Consider the following 14,410-nt stretch of genomic DNA (forward strand, 5'->3'; position numbering starts at 1 on the left):
GCAGTAATTAGTTGGATCATGCTATATATATATATATATATATATATTTTTTTTTTTTTTTTTTTTTCTTTTGAGACAAGGTCTCACTAAGCAGCTCAGGCTGGCCTTGAGCTCACTTTGTAGCCCAGGCTGCTCTCAAACTTGCAACCCTCTTACCTCGGTCTCCTGGGTGGTGAAATTACAGGCGTGTGCCCCACCACGCCCAGTTTGGGCTGTGCAATGTAATAACTCCTTAACCTTTGAGCAGGAGGTCAGTACAGCATTCACACTCAGGACACAGACTCTGAACTTGGACTCACCCCCCACCTCACATCTACCCAATGCTATGACAGTGCTGTCTGCCACACAGAGTGGTGTATTTTTCCAGAACATCAGTAAATTTTAGCCTTTCGAATTGACCTTATAATGGTGATCACGGTAGCTCTGAGTTTTATTTATTTTGAATAGCAATGATCCAGTTTGATGGATTTAATCTTGGCATATTTGTACATGGAAGCAATGCATTTTGATTGTTTCTACCTCCACCCCCAAGGATGATGATAGTTTTTAAAAATGCAAGCCACATCCTGCTTTAGGTTTTCTTTTCTTTTTTTCCCTTAGCATGCGTACTTTCTATTTTTGCTTAGTACACTCTTATTTTCCCTCATCCTGGCTTCTCTTCTCTGTTCATTCTTTTTCCAATGTAGAAAAATCGATGGGACCAACGAGGAAGAAGATAGCATAGAGCTGACCGAGGAAGGGAGGCCCGTGCTGACGTCCAGGCCCGACCCCCCGCTCTGCGACTGCCCCTGCTGCGGGGTCCCCAAGCGCTACATCATCGCCATCATGAGCGGGCTGGGCTTCTGCATTTCCTTCGGGATTCGGTGCAATCTTGGTGTCGCCATCGTGGAAATGGTCAACAACAGCACGGTGTATGTAGATGGGAAACCAGAAATTCAGGTCAGTGTCACCTAGGGCAGTGTCCCCCACGTGGAACTGTGAGATGTTTTGCTGCACGAGGCCACTGCAGTTCATTCACTGGGGTGGAAAAAAGGAAAACTGACCACCGTGAGCTGGACCCTGAGCTCGGCCATGGGGAGAGAAGGGTGGGCCCTTGTCCTCATGGAGGCAAACAGTAAATGATGACAGCTTAGGGCTCGCAGTGCTACCCGGGCTGTGAAGGACCCCTGGGCTCGCGAGGGGAGGGTCTGGCCCAGACTTTGATGCTGAGAGAGACAGAGAAGGCGCTTAGGAGCTGTGTGGCGATCATCTTACTTCACGGTACCACGAACGCCTCTGACAACGTGGTGATGATTTATGAATATGGTGTCAAAACTGTTTTCAATTCTTAACACAAAAATAAGGAGCCAGAAAAGAAGCCAAGTATTAAATTACGGATATTAAAGTATTTAAAAATCAAATTTTTAATATAGCAACCTGTAGGCTCTTTTTCTGTTTGTTTTTTGAGACAGTCCTGTTATGTAGTTCAGGTGAGCCTTGAACTCACTTTGTAGCCCAGGTTGACCTTGGAATTTGCAGCAGTCCTCCTGTCTCAGCCTCCTGAGTGCTGGGATTACAGGCGGGAGCCGCCACACCCAGGAACACATTGGTTTTTTAAATTAACATGTCGGATGATGAAATCTAGCCATGGATCTAAAAAGTGTAGGGCTGAAGATGTAGCTGTGGTAGGATGCTTATGATACTAGGAATGACTAAGTGTGATTACACAGTGACAGCGTCACAGGTACTGATAATCTACTGTCGCTTGGTGTCTACACTCATGGTTGCAGAAATTGCCAACTTCCAGCTAGCAGTTAGTCACCATAAAGACGCTGCCACCTCCCCGCTCCAGGTCACAGATCCACAGGAATCCATCACAGCCTGCAGGTTGAGAACTCCCAGGACGGAAGTAGCACACCGAGAGATGGAGGCAGCACAGGAAATAAGGGGCCTGGTGACACTGTGGGGCGTCACGGGTGGGCTTTAGGGAGGAGCAGAGCCGTGCTCAGCAGCATCGCTGCCCGGGGAGGGGCCAGGTTGGAGTGAGGAAAGAGAGGAGGCCGTTGTGGGTGTCAGCGAGTGCACTCTGAGTCATCAAAATGTTGACCTGCCGTGGTTGTTCTGACTTTGGGGAAGAGCCAGGAAGTCGTGAAGACGCTCAAGAAAGAGGATTCCAGAGCTGCTCGATGGCAAGAATGATCGGATGAGTGTGCTCACAGTAAGGGGAGCTATTTAGAGAGGGGTAAGGGCAATGGGTCTTTTACTGCAATGAATTTTTAAAATTGAAGCATTCATCGTGTATTTTGATCACTGTTTTATTTTATTGAATTGATGCATGCTCCGGAGTGACTCTTGTGAGAACACATCCATTTGCAAAGAAGCAAATGGAGCCCCCTCCATTGCTTGGGACCAAAGTCTCCTGAACTAGAGCCCAGGAGAGCATTGGTTTCAGGCTACATTTTGAAGAAGTATTGGTGGATCTGGAGCCTCTATTGCTCTGTGTGTGACTCTCCAGGATGGGACGTGGGACAGTGTTTCTGGCCTGACAGGATGGCACATCTGTTAGCATCACCTGGAATGGTGTCCTGCCAAGCACTGGCTTGGGAAAATTTGAAGCTGATCCATTAGAAAGAGGTCTTTAGTTGGCCTGAATGCTTTTTTGTTTTGGTTTTGTTTTGTTTTTAAACTGAGATTATTCTGCAGGGGAAAATAGCACCATGGAGACTGTTCTGATCAGGCTTTTTTTGATGCTGCAACTGAATCTGCCCTGAGCAGACACGCTGTCACTGTCAGGGGCTGAGATGGAGGTGGGGGAGCACATCACGCACCTTTAAAGTAAGGAGTGGTGTATATGAGCAGGTTGCAGATGTGTATCACACGCATTCTTTCAGCCTTTTGTGAGCATGGCCAGCTAATTAAACTTGTCTGGCCAGGCCGTGAGATGCTGTTTTGTATTTGTTTGTTGCCTGAGAAGATAGGCCAGGCCAATAGAGCCTGCTTTGAGGCACATAGAATGGCATTTTGATAAAGCCCAGGGATAACGCTAGTGTGTGCACTCGGGTTTCCATGGCTTTGCCCTCTGGAGTTTTAGGGTGCTGATTAAGGTCTAAAGAGTACTCACATGGTTCTCCCTGGCCTCCAGAAGAAGAGGTTGGTAGCACTGCGGAGGCACAACCTCAGTTTGTGGTTGGCTGTTTCTTTTTTGCCTAAGTAGAACCAAGTTTAGGTATGAACTGAGCAGTCTCCAAAGGACTCCGAATGGCTGGTGTTTCTGTTTGTTTTGTTTTATGGGAAAACTAGATAGTTAGAATCCTTTTTTTGGTGGTACTAGGATTGGATCCAAAGCTTTCTCACTGATCCAGCTCCTTGCCCAATCCTCTTCTTTTCATTTTTATTTTGAGACAGGCTTTTGCTGAGCTACTGAGATATCCAGGCTGGGCTTGAACTTTTGATCCTCCTGCCTCTGCCTCCCAGACTGCTAGGATCACATTTGTGTGCTGCCATGCCTGGCTTAGCACCCTCATTTTCAAAAGAGGGAGACAAGTAGGTACAAAGAGCCGGTCTCATGAACAATGTGTGGCATATGTTTCGCAGGGGTACAAAGGCTGATTTTAGCCTATATATGTGCAATCACTTTTAGATTAATAAGTTGAGTTAGAGTTGGGAGTGTCACTCAGTGACAGCATGTTTAGTGTGCATTAGGACCCGGGTTCAATCCCAGCACAAACAGCAAGAGAAAAGAAAGAAGGGAGGGAGGCAGGAAGGAAAAATGAGTCACAACACATGAAGCGTTGGGGCGTGGTGGTGCAGCCGCCATCCCAGCTACTCAGGAGGCCAGGGAGGGGTCACAAGTGGGGGTCCAGCCTGGGGAATTTAGTAGGACTTTGTCTCAAAAAAAAAAATGTTTGGGGATGTAGCTCAGTGGTAGAGTGCTAGCCTGGCATATGCAAGGTCCTGGGTTCAGTCTCCAGGATAACATTCAAAAAACAAGCAAGGAGCGCTTAGCGTCTGGCATACGGTAAGTAAACAAAATGATCGCAGGTTGGGATGCTTGTGATTCTTTCTCATCCCACTGAGGAAAGAATATCCAGAGTCCTTCTCGCGGGTCATCAGTCTTGTGGGGTGAAGAGAGTGGGCTTGGGGACTGGCTAGACCTGCCGCTGAGCGTGAGGCTGTGGACTGGCTGGCTCTGGGGCTCTGAGCAAGTTGCTTCCGGGTCCCAGAGCTGAATTTGTGAGACTTTGCCAGGCCAGGGATGGATTTACTTGACTCTGTTGCCATGGAATTTGCTTCAGTTAAAGGACTTCCTGCTGTGCAGCTGTTGAGCTAAATGTGTGTGTGTGTGTGTGTGTGTGAGAGAGAGAGAGAGAGAGAGAGAGAGAGAGAGAGACAGAGAGACAGAGAGACAGAAGACAGGAACTGGACTGTCCAGCAATGAAAAAAGCACTTTGCAGATCAAATGAGATGATTTCTGCTAAGCACCTGTACTGGGTCCCTAAGACTGCGGCTACCAATTACCACAAAGTGGATGGTTTAACAGCAGCAAAATGTGGCCCTTGCGGGAGTGGGGACAGCCACACCCAGCCTCTCCCCATGAGTCAGCGCCATTCACGACTGCAGGGGGAAGAGACCTAGGCCCCACGGGAGATGATCCCTGCCTGCAAACCATGTCATCTTCATTGTTTTCTTAGGTTGGGTTTTATTCTCTTTTGTTTTGTTTGATTGTGTTAAATCTGATGGCAGGAGCAGCTATTTGAAGGATAGCAAGACACATTATGGTGTTATTTTGGATTTACTGTTAGCTTATTTTGAAGTCCTTTACTGCATTCATTGTTTTGTTTTTATTGCTTCTATTCTATTCTGTTCTGTTCCCTTTTGACTATGCCTGAAGGTATCTGCAGCTGTTTTGAAGACCACAAAAGGCATTTTGGTAACTATTGCTGATTTCATAAGGTTTTTAAGTCCTGTTTAACTTATACTAGTTTCATTTTCCTTGGTTTTATCCTCTTTAAAATAGTAATAAAAGAAAGAATAAAAAAAAAAAACACAAGCAAAATTTATTTGGTCATGGTTGTGGAGACCGAAAGTCTGAACCTGAAGTGTTGGCTGGGCCTCCCTTCCTGTGCAGCCCCTAGCGGGAACCCTCCCTGGTCTCAGTCAGCTTCCAGACGCTCCCAAAGAGTCCATCTCTGCCTCCATCTTCACATGACCTCCTCCTGTCTGTGAGTCTTCTCTTCGGTCTCCAGATCTTGCCTGGAGACACTTGTTCCTAGATGACAGCTCAGATGATTAATCCAGGATAGCTCATTTCAGGATCTCTGGCTTTTTCATAACTGCACAGAACCATTCTCCAAAGAGGGCAGCATTTACATTTCGAGGGACTCGATGTGACTATCTTCCTTGTAGGAAGGAGGTTTTATTCTTTGATGATGATAGTTTGTGTTTCACCTGGGCAATTTAGCAGGGACCTTGTCTCAAAAAAAAAAAAAAAAAAAAAAAAAAAAAAAGGGCCCTGGGTTTAATCCCCAGTACCACCACCACCATGAAATAAATACGATAAGACAAAACCAGAACAGAAAAGAAAATGTATTAGCTTTCTTGCTGCTGGTGCAAAGCACCAGATCCCGGTCGTTTAAAGGAGGAGAGTTTTGTGAAAGCAGAAGCAACATGGGAGAAGGGCAGCTGCTTAACTCCCTGCCCAGGAAGCAGACAAGTGGGGAGATGCACTTCCTGTGTGCCCAGCACCCATCTCTGCAGGTCGGGCCCCTCCTCCTGCAGCACATGTAGCCATGAACTCACCGGTGGATCAGTCCCTGTGAGCGTGGGGTCTCGAGACCCAGTCACCTGCCAAACACATGAGACTTTGAGGGTGGTGTGGAATCTAGCTCTAAACCACAATAGAAAAAACATGCATGACTCGACAGCTGCACTGATACATTTTAAGATGTACAGTACCTTATTTTTGACTCCTAGGTATGTTGTACAGCTTGTCTCTAGAGCTTATTCATCTTGTTTTATAAAAACTTTCTGCCCACTGAATAACTCCCATGCCAACCACCAGTCCACTCTTTGATTCTACGAATGCACTATTTTACAGACCATGCATTATTTGTGTTTGCATGACTGGCTTGTTTTCCTTAGCATAACGTCCTCCAGGCTCATCTAAGTGCTGCATATTACAGAATTTCCTTTTTCTCTCAAGCTGACGAGGATTCCATTAAATGTGCATGTCACATTTTCTTTATCTATCAGTCAGTGGACATTCAGGTTGTGTCCTTATGTACTCATAGCAAATAATCAGTGAAAATGAGAGTAGGTATCTCCAAGATCCTGATTTCAGTTTCTCTGATTAATACCCAGAAGTTTGATCACTGAGTTATAGTTTTAGTTTTTTGAGGCTCTAGACAGCACCAGCACCTACGTTGCTCCCAGTAGTAATAAGAGTTCTGCTTTTCCACATTTTCCCCAGTGCGTGTTGCTGTTCCTTATTTCTTGGCCAAAGGCCGTCCTGACTGGTGTGAGGTACGGTCTCGTGTGGTTCTGACTGGCGTCTCCCTGACCGTTAGTGAGTGACCCGGGCCGTCTTCCCGCTAGCTGTTGGCGATTTGCATGTCTTCTTTGGAGAAATGTCTTTTCAAGTTGCTCACCCATCATGGTGATTTTAGGGGCTCAAATGATGAGGAGGGTTGGTGCCCAGCAGCACTAAGCGTCCGTTCTCTGTCAGAGGATGATAGAGGCACTGTCTCCTCTGACCGAAAGGTGTGCGATTGGCGACGAGCAGCTGGGTAAGGCAGAGAGAGTGTGTTTGTTACAATTGTTAGGGAAACAGCAACTTGGGCTGGTGGAGTAGCTTAGTGCCAGGGAAGTCGCCTCTTGTGTAGATGCTCCTGGGTTCGATTCCCAGCATCACTGGGGAAAACACTGTATAAGAATTGAGTGACTTCAGGTTTGGGTTCCTTTTATGCTATCATGAACTGATATCTGAGTGATGGAGTAAATAACCTCGTGGCCCTAGAACTTAATTTTTGTTTATCTCACAAGTTGTTTTATTTGTCTTCGTGCTCATCACCATTTGATTTATCATATTTTACGTATAGCTTTGTGCTTATCTCTCTCTTACTAGAAACTGAGGGACTTTGGTATCCTGAGTACGCAGAATGCCTTCCAGAAATATTTGTTGACAAAAGGGTGGGAAAGGGGGCCTCCTGGGGGTGCTTATGTGGGGTCAGCAGTGACGTGTGTGGCGAGCTGTTTTCTGACAAGCACAACCATGTCTGATTTCTTGTTTGCAGACAGCGCAGTTTAACTGGGATCCGGAGACAGTGGGCCTTATCCATGGATCTTTTTTCTGGGGTTATATTGTGACACAAATCCCAGGTGGCTTCATTTCAAACAAGTTTGCTGCCAACAGGTAAGGTAAATCGATGTGCTATGGGTCCCCCAAGTTACAGTGCGACTTGGTACCTTTATAAAATCTGCAGTTGATTCTCCATTTGGGGTGCAGAATGAAAAACAGGAGCAAGCCAGACAGTGCAGTGCAGCAGTGTTGATCCCAAATAATCTTTTTCTTCAGAGATGCTTTTGACTTAATTTTCTTCCCCAGAATCATTTATCTTACGATAATGCGGCTTAAAAAAAGCAACTAACTGAGTCAGGAGAAAGGGAACCTGACCCCTCCTTGGCTCACTGAGTTACCTCTGTTGAGTCACATCCCTTCCTCCCTGGGCCTCAGTTTCGTCATCTGTGAAGTGGGATGTTGGATCCGACTGTGCCTTGAATGGTGTCCTTGATCTGTGCTGATGTTAATAACACCTTCAGCCATCAATGTCCTGCCTCACACTTGTGCTCGCCTCTGTCTTGTGTGATGTGTCTGAAGCACTCTTCATTCTCTGTGGGAGGTGTTTTTATGAGCTATTTATATAAGTAGTGAGCTCTCTATTCTTAGGGGTATTCAAGTACGAGAGAATGGCCACTTGGGGGAGATGTTGTAGAACATATCGCGTACCGAAAAGGTACCTATTTCAGGTCCTTTCCAATGTATTTATTTTTCACATGACTTTACATAAATCTTTTCCATGAAGTATAAGGTACTTTGCATAGCAGTATTTTTTCAGACTCTGGAATACCTATTATTAATATAGTGATTTACCAATCAGCCATTTTTGAAAAAAGAGAAAAACAGAAGAGATTATAATAAAATAGAATAAAACAGAGTAGAAAATCTCTGAGTGTACCGCACGTAAGGGTAGCTATTGGATTTTGATGCTTGGTTTGCATGGATGGGGCAGCAATATATACATATTTTAAGGGTCATTGTCAAAAAATTTGAAAGCCACTAACCATAAACTCTAAATATGTATGACATGACTTTCTTTACCTATGTTCTTGTTTAAGTTGTCTTTTTTTAAAAGTTTTTTTTAAAACTTATTTGCTTATTTTATTTTTCTAAAATGTGATCAAATGTTCACTGCTCTGGCTCCATTTGTACTGCTTACACTTTTGCTTTCAAAACAAATTGCACATAATCCAGTGTCCCAGCATGTGAAAAGAGTTGATGTGTTTTTCTTTTTTCTTTTTTACTTTGAAGACAATAAAGTTAAATAGGAAAAAACAAAATGGAGTCAGTCAAAACAAAAGGATGGACATAGTACATGACTTAAAACCAAAATACAAGGTGATCAACAGTGGTTACCATAATGCCTCTTGTTATCTTCAAAAGAATTGCCCAATCATCAGGCACAATAAAATTGAACAAAACAGTACAGAACAAAACCAATAAAAACAAAACATTGGAGACTACGGGACTTCAAAAGAAGATAGTAGTCAAACCAGAATGGGCATCATAGTGAATCTAATTGTCTTCACAGTAGTTACCTGTGTCCTTAGACTTGGTACTATCATAGAAAACAGATTCGAATAAAATCAGTCAAAACAAGACAATGAGAGTAATATAGAGCTTCAAATTAAGTGAATAGGAAATCAAAAATGCTTACCATAGTGTATCCTGCTATCTTTGGAATAGCTGTCCATGCCATCAAGTCTAGTACAAGTAGACAAACTGGAACAGAATATAACCAAACTAAACAGAGTGATGAAAACAATATGGGCTTCAAATCATGACACAAGATTAACAGTGTCCTCCGCCTTCCCGTTTTAGACATCTCCTCCCCTTTCACTTTCACAGGGTGCGTTGTACAATTTGCATCCCACTAACTCCTTTAGTTTTTAGAATAGGGAGGCAACCCGCTACTCACCTAAGTGATTCTGAACCTTTTTATCCCTGAGCTTGGTCCAGGTTGTACCCATTTACCTACAAGGCCTGAAGGTTTTCCTGCCTTATAGCTGAGTAGTTCTCCGTTTTATAAAAGTGTTATGTCCTTCCTACCAGTCTGCAGCTGATGGGTGAGCTACCCCCACTTTTTTCTGGCTCCCTGTCACATAGAGCATTGTTTTCTCATCTTTGACTTTCAGTCCATAAACCCTCTTTCAGGTTAATTATATTTCCTATAAAGAACATCTTGATGGACCCTATCTCCTGATGCACCCTGCCCGTGTTTCTTTTTATTGGTGTATCGAGGCCATCTGTATTAGTGATTATGGCCAGCCTTCCCTGCCTCATCTCTGCCATGCTGTTTTTCAGCGGTTGGTTGTCTACTTTTCCCCTTCATTCCACTGTCTGCCCCATTCAGTGAGCCCCACTGTTGCTGTTCCTGAAACCATGGTCTTTTTTTCTCTGTCTCTAGAATGTTCTCCAGTATTTTTTGTAGGGTTGGCTAGGTGGTCATGAACTCCCCCAGTTCCTCTTTGTCATGGAAGCATCTTGTTTCTCCATTAATTCTGAGAGATAATTTTTCAGGGTATATCAGTCTAGGCTGGAGGTTATTTTCTTTCAGGGCTTGGAATACTTCACTCCAAGCTCTTCTTGATTTGATGGTTTGTGGCGAGAAGTCTGTCATGATTCTGATGGTTTTCCTTTATAGGTGACCTGTTTCTTTTTCTCTGATAGCTTTTAATATTCTATTCTTGTGTTGAATTTCTGGCATCTTGATTATTATATGTCTGGGTATAGATCTATTTTGGTTATAGCTGGCTAGAGTTCTGTATGCCTCATATATCTGAATATCATTTCCTTTTCCTATGCTTGGGAAGTTTTCTTTCATTATTTCTGTAAATAGCCTTTGTATTTCATTTGTGTTTACCTCTGCCTCTTCACTCACATTTTTTATTCTTGTTATAGATCCTCTTGTTATCTTCTAGCCTTTGTATTGTTATGTCCTCGTTCCTTGTTGCTTTTAAGAGATCTTTCCTTTTGCAATTGCAGTTGCAAACCTGTCTTCAAGGTTTGCTAGTCTATCTTTACTTTCTTTCAAGCAGTTTTGCCAGCTTCCAATGGAGTTTTTAATTTCTTGGTAATCTCTTTGAATCTGTTTCTTGTATTCTAAATTTAAAAAAATGTTTTTCATGAAGGTTTCCCTCCTTTTTCTAGGCTCCTCTATTCTTCCATCTGTGTCTTCTTTAGAGGTGCTTAGCCTTTCTTTCACTATGTTTCTTATGTATCTTTACTTGTAGTAGAATTTCTGTTTTCAGTTCTTTTATAGTTTCACCAAGTTGTTTCTTTTTGTCAGTTGCTGTTATTTCAGAAACTGCAGGTGTGCACCTCCCGATCTCTTCTGTGTTTACCTCTCCTGGACCAGTACTGCTTGGGTTGGAGGCTGGAGGCTGCCTTTTGCTTCTTTCTCTTGGCATGTTCCTGGTTTCTTCCAGACAAGTGGGTAGTGGGGTCCCTGGCACTTTATGTATTGGTTATAATTACTCTGAAGTGCGCTGGCTTGGGATTTCTGCTGTTTTCCCCAATCTGCTGGTGACTACTGGAGTATAAGCAGAGGCAGGACAGGCTGGCTCCTCCCTCCTGAGCTGGTTAACCACAGGGAGCCTTCACCAAGTTTGTGTGTGCAGGGCGGGTGGGCCGGGTTGGTTAGGAATAGCTTTAGGGAAATGTCGGCTTTGGCTATTGGATCATGCACAGGAGCAGGATTCAGTCCAAGCAACTTTCACCAGTCTGTTCTGTGCTAGGAGTGGCTGAATGGAACCACTGCAGTTCTGGTTCTAGGCTTATCCTGCCCGACTCCAAAATGGCGCCCAGCCAATCGTCCACTCCTGCGGGAGGACTGAGTCCCCCACACTCACCGCCAGGCAGTGCAGTTCTCCAGCCCGGGGCTTCCTTCCACCACCGCATCTTCCTGCTGATGCCTTCAGGCTTGCCAGCCACCTGCTTCACTGTGACTGAGCATCTCCGGACTCCAGCGGCACTGCTCACACAGTGGGACTGGCTTTGGTGAAAGCACCTCTGGCCACCGCCATCTGTTTCAGTTTTTCTTTTCTTTTATTCTCTCGGTGGACTTTGATTCTCACTTTAGTTTCTTCTTGGGTCAAGGGGACCCATTTCTTCCCTTCTTGTCTTCCCCATGATGCTGTATTCCAGCATCTGGGCTGTTTCTCTCAGAGAGGCTGCTTACTCTGCTGCTTACTGTTCCGCCATCTTGAGCAATTGTCTTGATGTTTTTCTTTTGAACCATTTAGACAAGATGTCAAGCCTTTATCTTGTACTCTGAATAAGTAATATGGAGACAACAATACGCAATGTATTAATTATTGTAACTCTCCTACTAACCTGTTTTGAAATTGTGTTATTGTTATTTTTGTTTCTTCTCTTTAAATATAAAAGAGTTGATGTGTCATCAACATGCAGGAGAAAGGTAGGGAATGTTGTTTGCTCTTTTTCCTGAAGATGCCCTGGGCTGAGCAGGGGGGAAAGGTGAGTGGTGCCAGCATGTCAGGGAATAGGATGCTCAGACAAGGATTTAATGTGACCTGTGCTTGGCTGGCCCGGATCGTATGATGCTTCTTGGATAATCAGTATCCCTTTATGGCAGACTGAGAGCCACAGGGGATGCAGGAGGCAAAACTCCAGAGATACAGAAATCAGAGTAGGAAGGGTCACTTGGAGGGGACCAGGCTCTCCATCGAGGTCACCTCAACCGGTTGTCCTGCAGCTTTTCAGGACATCATCCAGGCAGGACATCGCTGTGCTGCTGTACCTGTGTCAATAATTGGTGCAAGGCCTGGAGCTTGGGAATCAAAGAGCCCAGAAGTCCAGCTTGGGGCACATCAGACCCCCCAACACAGTGTCTTACTCAACAAATTTCTCTTCATTCTCATAAAGATCTTTGTTGACTCATTAGACTGGTTTTGATGTTTAAGTGACCACCTCATCTATCTGTGAGCTGCCCAGTAAACCGTGCTTTGGTCCCCTAGGGTCTTTGGAGCTGCCATCTTCTTAACATCCACTTTGAACATGCTGATTCCTTCTGCGGCCAGGGTGCATTACGGCTGTGTCATGGGCGTGAGGATTCTGCAAGGTCTCGTGGAGGTAGGAGACACTTTCTCGCAGTTTTCCATATTGCCAGAGCCAGCGTGGCTCTTTAGAAAATCCTACTTCTGAGGAAAACCCCTGTTTCACTGTTTTCCACTTTGTTCTGCCATCTCAGCCCTCTGGTGATGGCTGTTTTAATTAAATAGCACTGTTGAATATTTTAATTAAAGTGCCCTGTGTGATTTCACATTTAAAATATAATAAAGGACCTTTCATTCCATAAATATCTTAGACATAATCTAATCCAACCATCTGTATTTTAACAGAGATTGTAACTGAAGTCCCAAACTTTCAAGTCCCCATATCAAAGGCTCTTTCTTTTGGCGAAGGCAATTTAAATGCATTTATTAAAAATGTGTACACTTCTAAGCATGTGGTCTGATGTGAAGATTTAGTTTAGCTAGAAGAGGAAGCATGATGTGGAACCTGGAGGTAAATATTTTGGGCTTTGCAGACATACAATGTCTGCTGCAAGTACTCAGTGCTGCTGTTACGGTGCAAACGTAGCCATAGAACATACGCAAACACATAGGCCTGGCTGTGTTCTAATAAAAGCTTTTATATGTTGAAATTTGAATTTCATGTGATTTTTATGTGCTCTTGAAATAATACTTCATATTGACATTTCTTCAGATCACTTTAAAATGTAAAAACCTTCCAGACCGTAAAGCAGAGGGGTGTCTAACTGGATCATAGCCTGGCAACTCCTGGTGTAGAATAACTTTCCCCAGACTCGGGACGTTCGCCTCTAACTTTCAACATTTTGCTATTCCATGTACAACTTGTCTCACCGTTTGCTTCCTATGTTTCCCCTAGATCAGCTCCTTTAAGAAACAAAAATTAAAACCACTCTCACTGTAAACCATGGTGTTTCTGAAATCATGGATCTGATGTCCAAGTGGCACTTCTGTCTGAAGTGCATTAGAATATGTACCTAAGAATTATAACCCAGAGTGTGGAAATCCATCTCTAGCCCCACTGGAGTGACATATATGCTATGCTTTCTGCCATACTGGTGTGATGATGCAAACTCCTGACTTTAGTAGCTGTGGAGATGGACCCTGAGACCTGGCACTTACGGAATCTGAACCTCAGACCCCGGGTCTGCAAATGACACGAAGGGCAATGATGTGGAAGCCGCTGCCTCACCGGCATCCTTTAACAACATACAGTGTGAATGTGGAGTTCCTTCGGACTCCCCACCACACTTGCATTTGAGTATCTGTGCTGTCTGCATTCTAGTTAGTATCTATGCTATGCATCCTCATAGCTGGATTATGCTATTTCGTGTCTGTTTTAGTCGGTTTGGGCTTCCTTAAAAGAATGCCACAAACAACAGAAATTTAATTCTCATGATTCTAGAGGCTGGGAGCTCTAAGATCCAGGTGCTGGTGGATCCAGAGGTGGCGAAGGACAGTGACTTAGCCCCTAGACAGTCACCTTTTGTGACTCAGCTGGCAGAAAGGAGGGTGCTCCCGGGGCTCTTGTAAAAGGGTCCTGACCCTGTTCATGAGGAGGACTCTGCTCTCACTGCTCCCCTCCCAAGGCCCTCTTCCAGTGCCGTCACCCCAGGGGCTAGGTTTAAACAGGTGGATTTTGGGGGACACAGACTGTCTGCTGTAGCAGAGTGTGTAGGGATTGTTATGTTGCAGCTTGGGTGAAGGAGACGCAGCTACATTTTAAACACAAAGAGAAACTGGAGATAAATTTAATAATGGATCTTGCGTTCCTCTGCCAGGGTGTGACCTACCCAGCCTGCCATGGGATGTGGAGTAAGTGGGCGCCACCCTTAGAGAGGAGCCGCCTGGTCACCACCTCGTTTTGTGGTAAGTCACAGAGACTCCTGACTGCCCACCCTGCCCCAGCGCTTGTTCTAAAGGGATATGAGACGTGTTCTCTTCTTCTGGGACTGGCTGGCAGTGACCAGGACGGTCCAGTCATTCAATTCTGGTCATTGCGGTAGCTGAGCCAGATCGTTCTGCTTTGTTGGAATTCCGA

The 14,410-nt window shown here is 44.6% G+C and overlaps 1 protein-coding gene across 1 annotated transcript in view; it reads left to right on the forward strand.

The window, feature by feature from the left end:
- Window positions 1-14,410, forward strand: part of Slc17a8 (solute carrier family 17 member 8) — a 48,490-nt gene that overhangs the window by 15,330 nt on the left and 18,750 nt on the right. Inside the window, exons 2-5 of the mRNA XM_063255437.1 lie at window positions 687-939; window positions 7,272-7,390; window positions 12,295-12,409; window positions 14,151-14,238. Of these exons, the coding sequence (XP_063111507.1) occupies window positions 687-939; window positions 7,272-7,390; window positions 12,295-12,409; window positions 14,151-14,238 (575 nt within the window). The remainder of the gene's footprint in view (window positions 1-686; window positions 940-7,271; window positions 7,391-12,294; window positions 12,410-14,150; window positions 14,239-14,410) is intronic.

Source organism: Cavia porcellus, unplaced genomic scaffold, assembly GCF_034190915.1.
Source record: "Cavia porcellus strain 051 isolate PalLab524CR breed Dunkin Hartley unplaced genomic scaffold, mCavPor4.1 scaffold_8, whole genome shotgun sequence".
In the NCBI taxonomy this organism is placed as follows: domain Eukaryota; kingdom Metazoa; phylum Chordata; class Mammalia; order Rodentia; family Caviidae; genus Cavia; species Cavia porcellus.